Source organism: Apis laboriosa, unplaced genomic scaffold (genome assembly GCF_014066325.1).
Source record: "Apis laboriosa isolate Shangri-la unplaced genomic scaffold, ASM1406632v1 scaffold71_cov137, whole genome shotgun sequence".
Classification (NCBI taxonomy): domain Eukaryota; kingdom Metazoa; phylum Arthropoda; class Insecta; order Hymenoptera; family Apidae; genus Apis; species Apis laboriosa.
In genome coordinates, this window is record NW_025224229.1 from 2411074 (window position 1) to 2431952 (window position 20879).

Below are 20879 nucleotides of genomic sequence, written 5' to 3' on the forward strand. Positions count from 1 at the left end.
TTCGAAAACAAACATTATAAAAGAAATATTAAAAAGAAATATTCTTCAAATTTCTATATAAAATTTATGTAATTATATAAAAGAAATATGTATTTTATAGTAATTATTCTTTTCGATTAAAGTACTGAGAATAGTTATTTCTGTATCTATTCTAAAATGAAAGCATCGTAAATAATGCAAATCCTGTATGGTATATTTATAAGAATTATTTATTATTTAAATTATTATGTTTTAAAAATATCAAAATCGTATTTAATTTTTTTAATACATAATTAAAAATTTCGAAAAAAAATCGATCGAACAATCTTATTTGTAAGTAAAGAAATAAAAAAAAGCTGTATTGAATTAAAACTATATTCGAAATAAATATAAATCGACGAAATTTCTACAAATTTTTATTGATGTTATCATATGAAGAATATTATAATAAGAATTTTACAAAAGAAAAAAAGGAAAGCTTTGACTGTAAGCGTCTTTTCATCTAGAGATTTCGTGAATTGACCTTTTCGAATATCAAATTATTCATTTTCAAACAGATTCAATAAAAACAAGAAAAAAAAAACATGAATCAAAATGCAAGTATTTCTATTATAAAAAGAAACTAGACTACTTCTATTATAAAAGAACTACAAAATTGTAATCAAATCTTCTATAGAATATTTTATCGTAATACTTGCAAAGAAGAGAAATCGATCCAACATGTTAACGCGTGTCTGGCATCGAGGACAGTAGCCGTATAAAATACGTTTTTTAAAAAGATTTTATATTGTTTATATTTACCTCATTATACTTGTTCTAAAACATACACTCTTGTCACTCTGTTATAATATGATGTACTAAATTAAATTGTCACACGAAATATCGTAATAATCTAGTAATACGATCGCGAGTACAGAAGTCTTCAGAGGGTAGTCAGATACTGAACGAATAGATGGCGCCCATACTTGTACGCCACTCCTAGCGTCGAATTTTCTTTCAACCCTCTTACCTCCACTAACATTGCTCATTGTTTTTGATTAGAGGGTTAATCGTATGATTCTAATCAAATCAAAAGTTAGCATCAGTTCTAATATGTAAAATTCTTTATTATTAGATTTCTTCATATTATTAGTTTGTTTATTAAAATTTTAATGAACTAAAAAAATAATTATGAACATATATATAGAAGAAAAAAAAAAATATATAATAGTAATACATTTATTTGTAATCATATATTATCAATTACAATTTCATAATAAAATAAATTCTTTTCAAATTTATAGATATTTCTTTTTAATATATATATATATTGTATATGTATATTATATTTTTTTACAAAATACTTAAAAATAGTATATCTTAAATAATTTATACTTAATGACTTAATTTATCTTTAAAAAAGTAAAATATTTTACATAATTTATCACAACAATTTATATTTCCCCTATTTATAGGGATTTCAAAGGATTTGAAGAAATAATAAATAAATAATAATTATATATTTTTGTAAATTATTAATTTTTTTATTTTATAGAGAATTTTATTTAGAAATATTTTTTTTTAAATTATGAATAAAATTAAAATAAAAAAATTATAATATCATTATATATTTATATTTATTATACTAAAAATAACATTTTTTTTATCTTTATCGTTATTTAAGAAATAAACAAATTTGAGAGTTAATAAAATCAAAATTTTAATTGATTTTTTAAAATATTAATAATAATAAATATTATTTATATATAATATATAACTATTTATTGTTACGATGTAGTTATTTATTATAACAATTTAGTAATTATTTATTATGATTTTAAGAGTTATTTTTTATAAATTAGTAATTATAAATATCAATTGAAATCACTTCAAGAATTTAAAAATGAATATATATATTTATTTTCGTATTTTCTTTTTTTTAAGAACATTATATATTCTTCAATTATATATTCTTCAATGATTCAAATCATCGAAAATAAACAAATTGAATCATAAATGTTGCGATTTTATTGATTATTAAAATATCAATAATAAGGCCAAATTTATATCAAAATGTATTAATGATTATAAAAATATATTATAAAAATATATTATATTTATAAATAACCTTAAAAATAACTTTTGCATTTCAGATTTTCAAAATCTTTGACACAAATTTATCATTAAAATATTATCAAATTTAATATAAAACTTTGTTATTAAATTATTTAACAATAATAAATTAATATTAAAACTTATACCAATATTTTTATCAGATTTACAGCGAAAACATATTAATGAATTATCTGCATTATATATTATTTGATTGAATTTTTTAATCTTGTTTATCTTTTTGCTTCTAAGAATGTAATAAATATTAGAATATATTATTTTCTAAGAAAATACATCAGAAAACAATAAAAACGAAATAATACTATATATTGCAATTATTATTATAGACCAAAATATATAAAAACTATATTATATTATTAAAATTTGTTTACTTTTGCATTTTGCTTTCAAATAAAAAGAACTACACTATCATTATTTTTTAATAATATAATAGTTTTGAATTATATATATTAATTTTTTTTATATGTTATAAAACATTATGTTTATATTAAGTTTACATATTTACACATCTCTTTTTTATATTAATGATTCATTATGATAAGGCAAAATATGCAAAACAGAAATTATTTCTTGAACTGCAAATATATATAACTTTTTTTTGAATATGCAAAAGATATTTTTAAAAGAAATTTAAAAAAAAAACAAATAATACAAAAAATAGGAAAATTATTTATATATTAATTATATAATTATAATAATTATGTATATATTAATATAAAAATAAAGAATTAATAAATAATATTGTGCATTCATTTCTAATAATATTTTTTAAGATTTGTAAAAAAATCCATATAATGCTACAATTGTAATCAATTTGGCATTAAAAGATTATAGTATTAAGATTATAATATTTAATGCAAATTTAATAACAAAATTTGGTACAAAATTTCAAAATTGATGCACAATAATAATAGAGAAAAATATATATAATAATATATAAATAAGTTAAATTTTATAAAAATTTGGTATATGTATATATATATGGTACATACATTGGTGTATATATACATATATATATAAAGCCATATACAAATATAATATTTATATTTTAATTGCTGATCCAAGCACTTATTGTCTTTGTAATCCCATCATTCTATATTTATATATTTATATATTTATATATTTATATATTATATGTTATATCTTATTGTCTGTAATAATATTTATATAAATATAGAGATTAGTACAAATATGATATTTTGAAAATAAAAATTATATATTAAAAAAATTATTATATATAATAATTTTTTGATAAATTTAATATTATCTATGTTTCAATATTATCAATGAAAAACAATATAATTGTTCCTGTTTAAAATAAAAAAAAAAGTATTTATATAATAATATACAGATTTATATAATAATATAGATGTATATAAATAATTGTAATATATGGTGATACAATAATTACATTAATTATTCCATTGTCATTAGTTTTTTGACGCACTTTATTTAAAAAATGATATTCTTTAACATTTACCATAAAGTCTAGAGATATATAAATTTAGTTATACAATATTTTAAATATTGTAAATATTAAGATATATAGAAGATTTTAGTGTATTTTGTCTCCAAGATTTGTTATATTTTTGAAACCTTGAAGTACAATTATTTAATAAAAATTAAAATTAAAATAAAATTTTTATTTTAATATATTTTTGATGCCAATTTATTAATATAATTTGGCAAACAAATCTTATATCAAATTTTATATCAATATTTGGGAGACAAATTTATATTAAATTTTTTAAAAATTTGTTAAAATTATATTTAGAATACAGAATAGCAATTAAGTATACATATATTAATAATATTGATTAAAAAAAAATATGCGAAAGAAGAGACATCTATTTATCATCGGTTTCCAAGATGTAAAAATCAATCAGTAAGTAAGAGTTAAAAGAGAATTAACGTTGTAGTAGCAAGTCGAAAGATAATGCGCGTTTAAACAATATTTTGTATCATACATTCATATTCTTCATTATTAATTCTTAATAAATCTTAGTAAATTCAAAATAAAATGAATACGCTTATGTGATTGCGACAATATATATTAATATTATAATCTGACGATATTCAATCAATAATTAATATGAATATTTTACTACAAATGTTTTAGCATATATATATTGTTAATATTTTTTTGTATCTTTTAATAATTTTTGTAAGTAAATCAAAAAATCTTAAATTTAGAAACTGATTCAAAAATTATTATTGTATTAGTATTGTATTAGTATAAAATTAATTTTAAGCATATTTGATAAGTTACAATGATGCCATATTCACAATTTATCCAATGCGAAATCATATTTTTGAATTCCAATTGTCAAAAACTATTAAATAACAAAAAAAATTGACAATTTTTGATACTTCAAAGTTATAATTTGATCAATTAATTAATATAATTAAATTTAATACAATGTAGAAATATTTCTAAGCAAAATTTTAGATCTATAAGATTTATATTTATATATTATATATATAAGATTTATATTGCTTAGTTACTTAAAACTATTTTTTTATATAAATTTATGTAATTTTTTATATAAATTATTTTAAATGATATAAGCAAGTATTTAATTACAACTCATAAACATAGAAATGGAAAAAGTAATATTTTTTGTATCATAAAAAATTGAGAATGATTTTTTTTAATATATATTTTATATCATAAATCAATCATGATTATGATTATAAAAATATAATTTTTATTATTACAATATTAAATGTTATTATTATGAAAATTAAATTAAATCACATTGTCATGGCATTGAATTTGACATTGCAAACAAATATAGAGAGTTACGATAACAAAAATTCTAATTTCTATTGTCATCTTGAATTAATTCAATCTTAAACCATATAGAATATAGTATATATTTATATAATAAATATTTAAAATAACTTTTGATATAGTCTTAATGTCTATATGTCTACATGTCTTATAAAAATAAAATCTACTTATTAATTGTCATATGGTAAATGATAAAATTTTTGTTTTCAAAATAATATATAATAAAATATAAATATAAAAATATATATAATAAAAAAAATATATAAAAAAGAATAAATAAATATAAATAAGGATAAATAATAAATATAAAACAATATATAAATATCTAAATTTAATCATTAAATTAAGTCTAAAATATATATTTATTTTAACTATTTCCTTAGTTTTTCTTAATTTAATTGTTAATTTTTATTTTATTTTTATAATTTTAAATATTGCTTATTATAAAATTTTATATTTTAAATTATAATTAAGATTTAATATAAATAAAATTATATTTTAAATAAAATTAAATTTTGATTTTAATTTTAATTTAAATTTTATTGATTTAATTTGTAATTATTTCTTTATATTAATTTAAAAATATATCTAAAAATATTATTTATTTATCGATTACAAAGTAAAATATAGTTTTGATAAATTTATTTCTTCTTCTATTATAATCTATTGATAAGTTATTTTTTTTATAATTGCATGTGCTTATGATTTTAATCAAATAATGTGATTAAATTCTATAATAATTTTACAATTTAATATATATCTAATATCTAATATATATATATCTAATATATTTATTTACAACGGATGATTGTTTTTTTTTTAGAAATTGTATTTTTACTTCAATAATTTCGTTAATATATACAAGGTGTTTCAAAAATGTGGAAACATTTGTTATTTGGATATTTTTTATGTAATTTTTAAAATAATTTTAAGTAATTTCAAACAACATTTTTTTTTGCAAAAACTTTTATTACAGTTTTGTTAACGAGTTATTAATAAAAAATACTAATCAATCATAGATATAATGCGTAATCTAATCAAGCGTTGATTATATATATATCCTATTGAATAAACAAATTTAAATAACATATATTGAAGAAAGTATTGAAGTTTATTGAATATATATACTGAATATCGAAAATATGTTTATAATTTATATACTGTTCGTAATATAATTTAATATAATTTTTTATCGATAAAAAAATTTTTTTATTGAAAAAATATTTATTATATTTAATATTTGCTTTAATTGGACTTGTTCGTACTTCGAATTACAATGATTAAGTTACAATAACGATATTATTTAATACTATGTGTTAAATACTGTGTGTTTAATACTATATATACTAATTAAAAACATTTGTTTAATTCAATATAACATTTGTTTAATTCAATATATAACATTTGTTTAATTCAATAAAGAAAATGAATATATTTCGAATGTATGTTTTATGTTTCATGATTTTATTATCCTAGTTAATTATCAATTATCAGACTTTAATCATTATTCATTCATTCATCTTTCCAACTCATGAATTCGAATCATAATTTTTAAATTAAGATATCATTCTCTGACTTTTAAATTTAAATATCTTTTAAATTAATGATTTAAAATTCTTGACAGAATTAAATTATTTTTTTTTTTTATAAGAAATACTTCAATAAATTATTTAATATATTCAAAATTATATCATTTTATTTAAAAAAAAATATGATTAAAATCTTATTAAATCACTTAACCTAAAAAAAAATAATTATACACGATAGATTTTTTGAACTAAATAATTTTTGTCTGTAAAACATTTTTTTGATTATTTCAATTTCTTCTTATAAAATGTTCCATTGTTTTCTTATAAAAAATAGTGTATAAAATAAATAAGCAGCAATCACACATCGATGCATGTAAGTATATGTTACATCTGACAGATACATAAATATAGGCAAAATTTAGTTAGTTAATAATAATAATTTTTTGCAAATTTCTACTAAGACTAAAGCCTAACATATAGAAAAAAATAATGCAAAATTTTCTTTAATATATTTTAAAATTATCGAAATCAATTCTTTATTTCTAATTAAAAAAAAGTAAAAAAAATTAAAAATTCTTTTTAATAAATTAAATAATAATCAATTAATAATAATTATGACAAATGTTTTTCCATATTTTTAATAGTTAAATAAATAACATTTAAATCAGAATATATAGGAACTTCTTAATATATTATATCTATAGTAATTTTTACATTAGATATAAAATTCTAAAAATTCGTCTTATATATACTGTACATATATATATTTATGATTAGTTATTCACAAAAAAATAATATATAAAAAATATTCATAATATATACTTAACTTTAACGATCTATAATCTAGATTAATTTTAAATCTAATCTTTATTAATTATAGATAAAATAAAATAAAATAATAATAGAAATTTATAATAAAATAACTAAAATAATAATAAAATAATAATATAAATTAACAATTGGTTTTGATATCTTTTTAGTTCTGTAATATATTTTAAGCAATCTTATTGTTATTATAAAAGATTAAAAATTATTTTTTATTAACAATATATTCTATATTTTATTCTTATTTTAAATAAATTTATTATTTCTCTTTAGTGTATATTATTGTTTTTTACTTATTTCATATATAATTATTTGCATGAGAATGTTCATGCAACTGCAAGATTCATTAATTTACATTGATAAATTAAATTTGCTTAAATCGCTTAATATAACTTAAATTTTTAAATTTATATTTGTAAATTGAAAATGCATTTTTTTTTGGTTTATTTTATAATGCTCAACGAATTTTTCATTTTGTGAATATTTATATACAAATTGTAAATATATTATATTTAATATTATTTATATATTACATATGATTTTATAATAGATAACAAAATTTATTGATTTATTGTGTATTAAAAGTAATTTAACAATGTAGGCCATAATTATGATACATTTATAATAACATCTAATTAATAACTCACAAAAGTATTCAGATGCTTCATATTTTTACTTTACTTAATATTAATATTTTGTTGGACCATTTTTAACTATAATTTGTATAATTGATATATTATAGTCTAATGATTTTGTAAAAATATAGTCAATAGAATTTCATACTTCTATAATTTTTTTTTGTTTATGATATTATTTGAAATTTTTACACATTTCAGTTTATAAAGTTTCAATAAATTGATATTTCGACTTTGCAATGAAATATTATATATAATTCATAATGTAATGTATTTTTTTTATTTTTCATTCAAGTTATGTTTTGAATCATTATCTTATTAAAAATGGAAATCTTTCAATAATCTCAATTTATTTATATTATCTTTGAGATTATTCTCAAAAAAATATATTTAAATATTTATCAAGTATTCTATTGATAAATATTAAATTTATTAGCAATCATATAATCCTATATCATAATAGAATAATATATATTTTATTATTCAATTTTCCAATTCCATATTTTTTTTTTCCATGTAATCATGTCTAAAAATTACAAATATACGTTATCATATTTATAACAAGAAAATTAAATTTTTACTTACATATATAAGACATTTTTATCTTAAAAATCTTTTTATAATCAAAGTGAAAAATGTAATTAGATTAACGATAAATGCTATAAATTTTTTACTATCATCATTAATAATTTGGAACAAATTGATTTGGATGTAGACTACATATTGCTAGTAACAAATATTATTTTAAAATTAAAAATAAAATCCAAATGTTTCTCATTTTTCTTCTCATTATTTTTCAATGTGGAAAATATTTCTTCATATAAATGTTTGTTCTAAATATCTTGGAACATATAGCAACATATAGAAGAGAGCAAAAAAATTAATATTATTTCAATTTAAGATTCATCAATAAAATTTGCAATTTCTTTGTCAAACATTTCAGTTCATCATTTCTTATTCATATTTTATGAATTGAAGAAAAAATGTAACAGAATTTTTTCTCATAGAATGATAATTTTCTCTTTTCTTTTAATCAATTTTTTTGTTCGATTTGAACTTTGTTTGCAATAATTCCTTTAATTTTTAATTTGTTTATAATACAATATCATGGATTTATTTTTATTCAAAATATTTGTAATCTTGTTGTACGATTTTCTTTATGCAATCGCAATATCATCTTTCATTTATATTTTTGTGTTTTTAATTTTTTGATATTTATTTTAAACATTACACTGCATAATTTTATATATAATTTTATATTTTTATATTATATAAAATATTAAAATGATATCTTAACATTAAATAAATGCTGATTTAGTGTCAATGCTTTCATTTAGTGTCAATGTTTATATTATTTTTTACTAAATATAAAAAATATAAAGTATAAGTATAAAAAATATGAAGCATTCGTTATTTTTGAATCATTAAAAACTATTACTTTTATATTATTGAATTATCTTCAAATTTTATTGATATAATCTTGAGATTTCCTTCTTATCATAAATACTAAATTGTTTTAAACAAATTTAATACACATATTTCATTCATTGTAAAATCGTTCAAAATTATATATCTGTTTTAAAAATAAACATAATTCCTATATTGATCGTAATAAATCATAGAGGATATAAGAGACACTTTATTTTTTTTAAGTTGGTATTTTTAAAACATATAACGTGAAGTTCCATGAGATGTTTATTTATTCTCTATTTTATTGTGTTTGTATTTAAAATATACTGTGATTTTAAATAAAGATATTGATATTGATATTGATATTTTGCTAATAATTAGTAATCACAACAATTGTGTGATTTATTTTTAGTGATTTGAATTAATGAACATATAATGCATAAATACTTATATATATATATATATATATATATATATATATATTTAAAATCAAAATATTATAATTTTTTTTAGTCTTTATTTTTTTGGATATTTTTTTATATATAAATATAATAATACTATAAATGTAATAATAAATTAATTGTACCACATATAAAAATATTTTTGTAAATATCATAAAATTTCTTCTACAAAATATAATTTGAATTCTCTTACATTAAGAAATATAAAATAGCTGTTAAAAAAAGTACTTTTATATGTACATATATATATGTATATATATATATATATATATATATGTATGTATGTAAAATATATATATATATATATAATATATAAAATATATATATATGTATGTATGCATAATATATATTTCTTGATATATAATTTTTACTAATATTAAATATGATATTAAATAAATCAGAAATTGAAACATTGTCTACATAAGTATTAATGTTATATTATTAAGTTTTTAAATATCTATTAATTGTGAATGTTACGAAACTATAATATTTAATAGGTTAAGTATTTTTTTTTATTAATTATTTTAATATTTTATTAATTATTGTTTAAATGAAAAGTAATCATGTGTATAATATATATAATATATAATATATGCTTGATTATTACTTTAAAAATGAAGTAAACAAAATTTTAAAATTAAATAAAAAATGTTTTGATTTGATTAATTGATATTTTTAAAATTGATATTTTAAAAATATGAAATAAGTAAAATTTATAAGTAAATTTAAAAAAAATTTATAAGTAAAATTTATAAATATTCCTTTAATTAAATATCTAAATAATTCTTTTAAGATATTAAAAATTAATTAATTTATAATATTTTAATATACTATTTAATAGTTTATTTCAATATATTTTGTTTATAATTATTACAAATGCAAATTTTATCATATAGTTTTATACTAATGTTTTGTATTTTAATTTAAAATTCTATCTATCTATTCATTACTATTCCAATAAGTTTTTAAAAATGTTTTATATTATATATATTATAAGTCAATATTTTTAATTTTTATCTAATTTCTAAAATAGTATATTATCATAATATAATATAAACAGATACAAGTTATCATTTTTTTTATACATTTTACATAAAATAAATTACTTGTAAAATAATCATTGATATAAATTTAGTCTTATAGTTAAGATACAAAGTATTAACATACATTATATCTATAATATAAAAGTCACATAAAAATATTTTATTGTATTTTATTCTAGAATAAAAATTTAATATCCAACTCAAAATGGTTTGTGAAAAGTGTGAGAAGAAATTAGGAAAAGTCATAACTCCAGATCCTTGGAAAAATGGTGCAAGAAATACAGTAGAAAGTGGAGGACGTAAAGTCGGAGAAAATAAAGCACTTTCTGCAGGAAAGGCAAGATTTAATCCTTATACTACTACTTTTGAGACTTGCAGAATATGTAGACAAAAAGTACATCAAGTTGGATCTCATTATTGTCAATCATGTGCATATAAGAAAGCTATATGTGCAATGTGTGGTAAAAAATTAATGAGTACAAAAAATTATAAACAATCTGCTACATAGAAATTCATTTGTTATTATGTCATGTCAACTATAGAATTAATTTAATTTAAAAGAATTAATTTTATTTAAACAAATATTTTACTAATTCAATAATATTAAATACTAAATAATAATAACTAAGTATATTTTTGTGATTTTAATAAAATATGATGAATAAATACTATTTTTTTTTGTAAAAGAAAAGAATATTTTTTTGTAAAAGAAAAACTAAATTTATTATTTAGAATTTAACTTTATATTTGAAAAACTTTTTATGAAATAATTTAATATTTAAAAACAATAAAAGTTGATAAATTATATAAAAAAATCAATTGAATTTTATTTTTTAAATATAATCTAAGAAATCTTATATTGTATTTAATAAAATAAAAAATGTTCTAAGAAAAAAAATATCTGACTGATTAAAATGCATTATTTAAGTAGATAATGTAATATATTAATATAAATTATTATTATAAAATATTAATAATCTTAATTATCATTTAGAAAGTATTATTTAATAATATAATAGTAAAAATTCAATATATTCATTTTGAAAAAAATACAAATTATTAAAATTTTTAAATATAAAATAAATAATATAATTTAAATATAAAATAAAAATAAATACTTATATATATATACAAATAAATTTTATTATATTAAATTTGTTCTTAAATTATTTATTATAATAGACTTTGCATGAAATAAACTATAATTTTATGATCTATATTTATATTATTATCTATATAATATTATAAGTTTTTGTAAAAATATATTTTTGAATTTTTTATAATAGCTTTTTTTTTATTTAAAAATATATATTAGATTTTTATTTCATTTTATTTAAAATGAATATGTAAATAATAGCATTAAATATTTTAAAATTATAAATTTTATTTGAGATTTTCATTATACTCTAATTTTTTCTAGACAAACTTTATATATTTTATAAGTTAAAATCAACAACAATTGTTAAAATAAACAAAATCAAAAGATTTTTAAAGAGTTTTGAATTCAATTTTTTATTGCTGTCAATTATATATTGACAAGAATAATGAACATTTTGAAATTACAGAAATTGTATTTTTTTTTATTAATTTGTAATTGGAACTATTATAACATCTAATAACTATTACATTTATATTGTTAATTTAATTTTTTTAAATTAATATATTATTTATCATTAATTTTATATTTTAACTTATTATTATAATTCTTTAACAATATTTTCAATATTATATGTTTACATAAAATTTTAATCTATATATAAATTTTAATCTATTTTAATCTATAGAATACATAAAGTCAAAATTCGATCACATAAAAGATACTTTAAATGTATTTTTGTTTTACACTCGTACAATTAACTATTATTAACTACAATTAATTATTATATTACTTTCAATTAATTGAAACTACTAATTAATCAATGGTTAAGTATCACTAAATTTTAGCAAACTCTTATTATTTTTTTTTATTTTATGCTTATTGTTAATTAAGTTTATATCGTATAGTTAATAATTAAAACGTGTTATTAAACAAATGTTATTTGATTTTGATAAATTTTATTATTTTATAATAATATATTAAATTATAGCTGTTACTTTTTATATTTATATCTTTTTTATATTTTTTATATTTTTATAAATCTCAGCGGATTAAAATTTATGATATAATAAATCAAATTAACTCAAAATTTTTTAATGATTTTTGATAATAAACTGATTTTTTATCATCATTTTAATGATCATTTTCTGGAATTTTTATTCATGCAATAAATCTAACAAATTTAAATTTTAAAATTCATTGAAAGCTGAAATAGTATCATAAAGATTTATCTTCGAAAAGATGAAAACTCTTACTAGAGAAATTATGTTATAATAATTTGAAATTTTGAAATACATTTAATAATAAACTTAAAATTAGCGAATATTTTATTATACTATGCCGAAACTACCATTTTTGTATCAGAATTATATATATATATATGTGCTGAAAGAAAATTTAATTATTAAATTAAAAATTGGATTGGAATGGACATTCACAAAAATTATATAGTAATAATATATATAGTTATATAGTAGTAAAAGTGAATATATCTAAATATCAAATTTGAGCTTAAGTCTAAAATTCATCACGAATAAAATTTGTGAATTATAAAGTTAAATTAAAATATTTTTTCTGTTTTTATTCTTTTTTACATGGAAAACATTATAATAGATAGAAATTAAAAATTATGTATTATATCATAATATATATATATTTAATCTAAAGAATGACTATGACTATTGATATAATTATCGATAAATATTGACATTATTACATATTTATAAAAATTCACGAAATTGAGAATGTAAATTGATATCTGGAGAAAATTTTAAAATAAAACTTTGAATTTTCATTAATATTTTTTTTTTATAAAACTGCTTTGAAATTTATAGAAGATCTTATATTTGATTCGATTTCTATATTAATTGATAATTTTTTTTCTATCTTTTCTCCCAAAATTTCTTCAAGATCGTGTTAGTCTATAGTGTTCTGTTATATTAATAGTGTTTCCGTTCCGTATTTCAATGTTTCTTTAGAGAATATATATATATTCTTTAAAATAAAACAACTTTATTAAAAATTTATAACTTTTTTGGAATATATAAATAAAAATATAAAACAAAATATATTGTGAAAGATTTGGATATTTTGAAGTATATAGTAAGTTTTGTATATATCTTAATCAAAAACAATTAATTTGATTTCGTATTAAATTAATTTTATAAATTCTTTGAGTGAATTGCTCTTGTTTATCGGCTTTTAACTTTTTTTATGATTCATTTTTTATGATCGTTCAGTGAATTCTTAAATAATATTCACATTTATTTAACAAATTTTGAAAAATCTATTTTCGCTTTATCGGTGATATTGAAGCCATATTTAAGGAATTGATTTATAAATTATTAAAGTTAACTTCACATGATAATATAAAAATATAAATTAAAAATATTGATATGTTAATAATTCGATATATCAATATTATTAAAATATTTGTAATAAAAGAAAATAATTTTCAATTCTTTTTTATTCAAAATTGATATTAAGAAAAAATCAAAATTAACTTATGAAACGGCCAAAATAACTTGAATTTGATAAAATTTGATAAATAATTAATAAGAATAAATAAATAAATAAATAAAGATAGAAATAGAATTATATATTTGATATTTGTTATATTTTTATTATATTTTTATATACAAGTCTTAACTAATTTATTGATTTCAAATAATTATTAAATAGAAGATTTTATAAAAATTATAAGATACGAGATTTAAATAGTTTCGAGGAGTATATCTCATCACATATGTGTTTTTTATGTGGAGTTATTTTAGAAATTTTAAAATCATCTTGATTTTTTAAATATCTGCTTTTTATATTAATTGATATTCTGATTGATAAATAAATTCTGAATAAAAATGTATTGATCTTCCTAAATATAATATATTCTAAATGTAATAATTAATGAAATTATTTATTTACTATCTAGAAATTAAAATAAATATTTGAATTGTTTGAAATGTTTCTTAACTTTAATACAACAATGTAATTTATTTCTGAAGAAATAGTATTGTGAATTAAGTGTTTACATACTTTTTGAAGTTTTTATTTGATATTTTCTATCATTGATTAAATTATATTTTATTTTTTTTTCAAAGTTCCTTACAAAAAAAAATTTAATAGAATAAGATTTGATAAACATTTTGGTCATGGAAGTTCTTCACGGTGAGTGAAATTGATTTGGAAATTGTATTTGCAATATTTATTTTTTTTTTTTCGTATAATATGCAAAAAATTTGTCTAGTTGAATAGCGTTCATTACATATCGTTGATTAAGCACGAACAAATCCAAATAACATATCTAAAAAAAAACATGTTAAATATAACAAATATTTTTTCATCAATAAAAAATTATATCGAATTATCATGAATAATAAACTAATTAATTAATTGTTATTGTGTTATTGATAAAATTATAATATAAAAAAATCAATATTTTTTTATATCAAAATTTTTTTAAAATGAACAATTAATCATATTTGAAATAAAAAAATGAATCGTAAATTATAATTTATATTAAATTAAAAAATAATTCACCAATAAATAAAATCAATTACTCATTGAAAACCCAATTTGAAACTTTGAAATACTAGCAGATCATTATTTTCTGAATATTTTTTCTTAACATTGACAAACAAACTTTTGATAAATTTATACATTAACTAAATGTTAACACTAAATAATTGAAAAATAATATATAATTATAAAATAAACATACATTATATTGGATCAACACATTGTTCATTTCATTGCACTGATTAGCTAATGTAATTAAACTTGTAATTCAGTAATTCCAGAAGAGAATTTTGAATTATTGCTAAAAAAATATTGATATCTAAAAAAAAATGATTTTTTTATGGTAGATAAAATTTTATATATTCATTTTTTGCTATAACTTCGCTGTATTCTCTTTGAGAATGTGATATGCTGTTATATCTCATTAGAACAAAATGATATTATTATTATATTATTATTAAACAAATATTTTTTAAATCAATTGATTTAATTTTTTAATAATTTAATAATTAATCACTTGTAATGAAAATCAAATATGATAAATATTGCGCTAATGGTACTGTATTTTCTTTGACTTATTAACCGCAATAATCGCACATCATACGGATGAATTTTTATTCGTGTTGTATGCACGAATAGTTCGAAATTTTTTGTTATATGATTATAATGTAACTTTGATATAAATTTTAATATCATTAAGTTACAATTACCGCAATTCTAGTACATTGAATTAATATTCACAATATTAAAATATTTCATATTTGCATAGTAAACACACACTACAAATAAAACACGTAATTGTATAACAATATAAGTAATTATATATGTATAAAACATATTAGAATTTAAAAAATATATAAATATATTAAAATTTATTATTAAAATAAGTCTAAAAAATCATGTTCCAAATATAATATCGATTTTTGAATTAAATTTCGTAAAATGGCATGTAAATATATTTAAATTAAATAAATGTAATTAAATTAAATAAATAATTATAATTAAAATATACATGTAAAATATATAAATATATAATATTTATGTGCCTGTTAAAATTTCAAGATCTTAGCTCGAAAAAAATTCCTGATCTAAATTTGACCCATAATTTCTGTATTCACATATCCCTATTATATTATTATATTAAATATTTTTAATTTAAGTATTTTTACAATTAAATATATTTTAAATAGTTTTGAGATTCTAAATTCTAAATATTTATAAAAAAATTTTAATGGGATTAATAGTATAACTATTATACAAGTTAAAAAAATGGTAAAAATTTAATAATAAATAGAAATAAAATAGATAATAATATTATTTAAATATTATAAAATATTAATAGAATAATTTTTAGATATCAATTAATAATAAATGAAAGAAAACTTATAGTTCCTTTAAAATTTAAATCATTAATTAAAATTTAAACTCATATTCCGAAAAAAAAGAGAATTATTAATATTATGAGAATTATATTGATAATAAAAAATATATATACACTTATCTTATATATATTATTTTTAACATTAAATTGAGTTCCTTCTTTTTCTATTTTAAAGAACTTTTTTTTAAAATAATTAGGCATAATTAAAAATAATGTAAATAGATATTAGAATAGATAAATAAATAATGTAAATAGATAGAAGTTTTGAAAAATATCATTTTTTAAAAAATTAAATTAGAATTAAATTTTTATTTTGCAAGAAAAAATTAAATTAAATTAAAAAACTTTTTATTGAGTAAAAAATTGAGATAATATTAATATTTTTTTTTAATAAAAATATATATACTTATTTTATCAACCGAAATATCTTTGTAATTTCTTTAAAAAGATATTAGGGACCATAAATCAAAATATAGTTCAAAAGTTATATATATAATAATATATATTATACATATCAGCAACACTCACTTCAGCAAACGATATTTCCACTAGTTTTCATATCATTAAGTTAAAATTAAGTCTTGAAAAAACAATGAGAGTGTGAAATCAGAATGCTCCAACATCAATCGAGAAAATATAGTTTTAGACAAAAATATAATTTTAGATAAATATAAAAATGAATTTAAAAAAACTCAGTGACGCTTAATAATCCAAACTTGCCAAGTTGAAAATTGCCTTTAATCGATTTTGATCAAACTTTTAGTTTCAAGAAAATCGCTGTTGTACGAACGAAATGGTAGTTTTGAAAACAATCGGAATGACATTCTGTAATTTAATCTCGCCGAGTTGTGTTGAATTCTGCCCTGAAAAATCGATTTTGATCAGAATCATAGCTTTTTAATAAGAAGATCGGCTATTACGGCCAAATGCAGCTTCAAAATTTATGCTAAAATAATGTCATACCAATATTTTTCAAAATTGCATTTAACCATAACAATAATTTTCTTGTATAATCTCAATTTTGAATAATGTCTTGTATAATCTCGATTTCTCAAAATCGATTTTTCAGTGAGAAATAAGACGTAACTCAGTGAGTTTGTGCTTGAAAACTGATTATTTTCGAAGCAGCGTTTTGCTATAATAACGATTTTCGTATCTAAAAGTTATAATTTTGGTCAAAATTGATTTTTCAAGGCAGAATTCGACGATACGATCATATTCTAATAATAATTAATAATTTAATATTTTTAATTATGTGATAAAATTGTAGATTCCAAATTGAATCTAAATCTAATCTATTTCTATCTAAATTTTTAACTGTTAAAATATCATCTCGAAAGATGTGTATCTATATCATCCATAATTAGATTATCGAGATTTAAAATTTTATTGTAAAATATATTGTAGAATATTTCATAAAAAATTAATACCAATCTTCTTATCAACGCCTGCTTTTTTATCTTGTTCAACATTACGTAATACCGTTAATGTTAATGTTATTTTGATATGTTTAAATCATTTTATCTGAATTAATATAACCACTGAATTCTTCTGACAATTTTGTATTTCTGCAAATGCAGAAATAAAACATAAAATAAAGCATAAAAATGTAATAAAAATTAAATTTGTGTTATTGAAATCAATAATAATTTTATTTCATATGAAATCTTGCGAGTATAATAATATGAGACCATTTTTTTATTAATATATATATATCATATCATTTCGAAGTAGTGAAATCAATTTTTCAAGTTTGAATATTATTTTTTTTTCTTTGCATAATTTCATTTCATAATGATTCAAGACAAAATTTTAAATTATAAAATATTTAATTCTATCTCTATTATCGGAGATAGAAAAAAATATATTTCCAAAAAAAATTGTATACAAAACATGAAAAAATGAGAGTTGATTTCACATACTCAAAAAAATTTTTTATTCAAAAATAAATTATTCTATATACAATTTTAATATATTTTAATAATTTTAATATATTGCTTTATATAAGTTTTTATTGAAATCAAATCTTTCATAATAATTGAATTTACAAGATAGTATAAAAAAATTCTTGTGATTAGCTATATATTAAATTATGAATAAGATCTCGATTAATAGTAGTAATATCGGTAATCTATCTGTGTAATATAGTTTTAGATAATTCAATAATTTATATTATTGCGTTTCATATGAAATGATGATAATTTTACTAAATATTATCCATTATTATATATATTTGTTTTAATCAATTTTTTCAGTCTTTTGATCTCTTTTCTTTTTGAGTTAATAAATTATTCAAATTGCTCTATATTATACATTTTTTTTTAAACATTTATTAACATTTAAAGATTGTTACTGTTATAATAAATGCTTCTATATGCATAGAAATATTGTTTATTTACGAAAACATTATCAGAGTTATTTTTATTTTCGCTCATAAATTTATATTTAATTTTTTTCTATGATTTATTTCTTGAATTACATATCATTTATTATATTATTTTCAAATTTCTAAAATCACAATGCCAATTTATAATCTATTATTAAATTATATTAAATTTTAGATAGATAGATACTTGATTTTTTTTTATCTATATACTAATATTATGCAAATAATTGAATAATTTTTTAAATAATAAGTGTTTATATCATCAGTTAATAAGAAAGTAAGGTTCGAATAATGAAGATTCTATTGTATTTAATGTTTACAAAATTTGCTAAATTATTCATGAAATCATATTTATTTTGTTTTTTAGTAAATTATAATATATATATAATACTTATTTAAATATATAAATATTTACAATAATATAAATATATTACAATTAATATAAATATTATAATATAAAATTTAATAATATTATTTTTTTAATAGTATTATTTTTCTTTATTTATGACTTGTTTCATTTTTGATATGATCAAATTCGAATTTATTTCTAAGGTCATAAATTTTTGATATTGGCGAATATTTATGGTATCCATTTTATTAAGAATGCCAAGAATTGGTTTGATGAAATATTTCCTGAAATAAAATAAAATTTATAATATCTATATTTCATTCTTGTTGAATATATATTAATTTATACTATTAAATTTAATTCCGATTGCGGTAGCAGACGGTAAATATTGATGTGATGAGATGCAATAGTGAAAATCGACCTGGTATGAGACCTGGCGAATACCGACGGCTCTACTTCCTCGTGGTCTCCACTGGACAGCGATTGGCGCGGTCCGATCATTCTCATTGCTGACTAAACGAGCTGTCTCTTTAGAAGAATAAGATACGTATTGCCTAACGGCTGGGAGTAGGGTTTTTCCGAGCCTAAAGCAATAAAACATCTACATCGCCAGCTTCCCTTTGCAAAGCTGGAAATATAACGCCACATAACACCAAGTATGTCAAATCGATATGGGATATTAGCTTCGAAAGCGGCACTCGATGCATAGCCGACACCAGTTTTATTATTAAATTTAAGTATTTCTTATCAACTTTCAAATATGTTTTTAATTCTAAAGATTTAATTAATATATTATTATTAGTTTTTTTTATATCGATCTATTTCTGTTTTCTCTCTTTTATATAATTCATATGCATCAAGAATTTTTAAAATATTTACTATCTTTATTTTGTTATTTTTTTCTATATATTGACTATTATTAAACACAGTATATTTAGAATCTATACTTGTTTGATGATCTATCATCTTGTGTTTTCATTAAGTTACATATTATCTTAATTAATTCTAATTTATTCATTTAAATTTAAAAAAAATATTAATTTATTATTTTGATAAAAGATTTAAACAAGTAAATAATATAATATTATATTTTACCTGGGATATCTTCTAATAAGATACGATTAGATCTTACTTTAATATTTTCAATATTATGTGATAAAATTGTAGATTCTAAATTCAAATCTAATTTATTTCCACCTAAACTTTAAACTTAAACTCCTCCATGTTTTTTTGTTGTTTTTTATTATTTTTATTTTTGTTTTTTATTTTTTGAATTGTTGGTTTCCCATAACAATCTAAATGTCTTTAATCATGAATTAATTATTCGAGATATTGACATAAAATAATCAGATTGACATTGTCG

The 20879-nt window shown here is 17.1% G+C and overlaps 2 protein-coding genes across 13 annotated transcripts in view; one reads left to right on the plus strand and one right to left on the minus strand.

The window, feature by feature from the left end:
• LOC122719288 overlaps window positions 1–914 on the minus strand; it is a 118990-nt gene extending 118076 nt beyond the window's left edge. For all 10 annotated transcript variants that reach the window (XM_043944976.1, XM_043944975.1, XM_043944974.1 and 7 more), the window contains exon 1: window positions 781–914. The gene's annotated coding sequence lies outside the window, so the exon portion shown is untranslated. The remainder of the gene's footprint in view (window positions 1–780) is intronic.
• A 5736-nt stretch (window positions 915–6650) lies between these two features.
• On the plus strand, window positions 6651–20326 carry LOC122719249 (cysteine-rich PDZ-binding protein). 3 transcript variants are annotated; one of them, XM_043944912.1, is made up of 3 exons: window positions 10112–10242; window positions 10968–11125; window positions 19895–20326. In XM_043944912.1, exons 2-3 carry the CDS (start codon window positions 10994–10996, stop codon window positions 20027–20029), a joined length of 267 nt encoding a protein of 88 aa, XP_043800847.1. In that variant the 5' UTR covers window positions 10112–10242; window positions 10968–10993; the 3' UTR covers window positions 20030–20326. The 3 variants fall into 3 exon arrangements, with proteins under 3 accessions (XP_043800846.1, XP_043800847.1, XP_043800845.1); XM_043944911.1 differs by lacking the exons at window positions 10112–10242; window positions 19895–20326 and adding an exon at window positions 6651–6787 and having other exon boundaries at window positions 10968–11361; XM_043944910.1 differs by lacking the exon at window positions 19895–20326 and having other exon boundaries at window positions 10968–11361.
• Window positions 20327–20879: the final 553 nt, after the last annotated feature.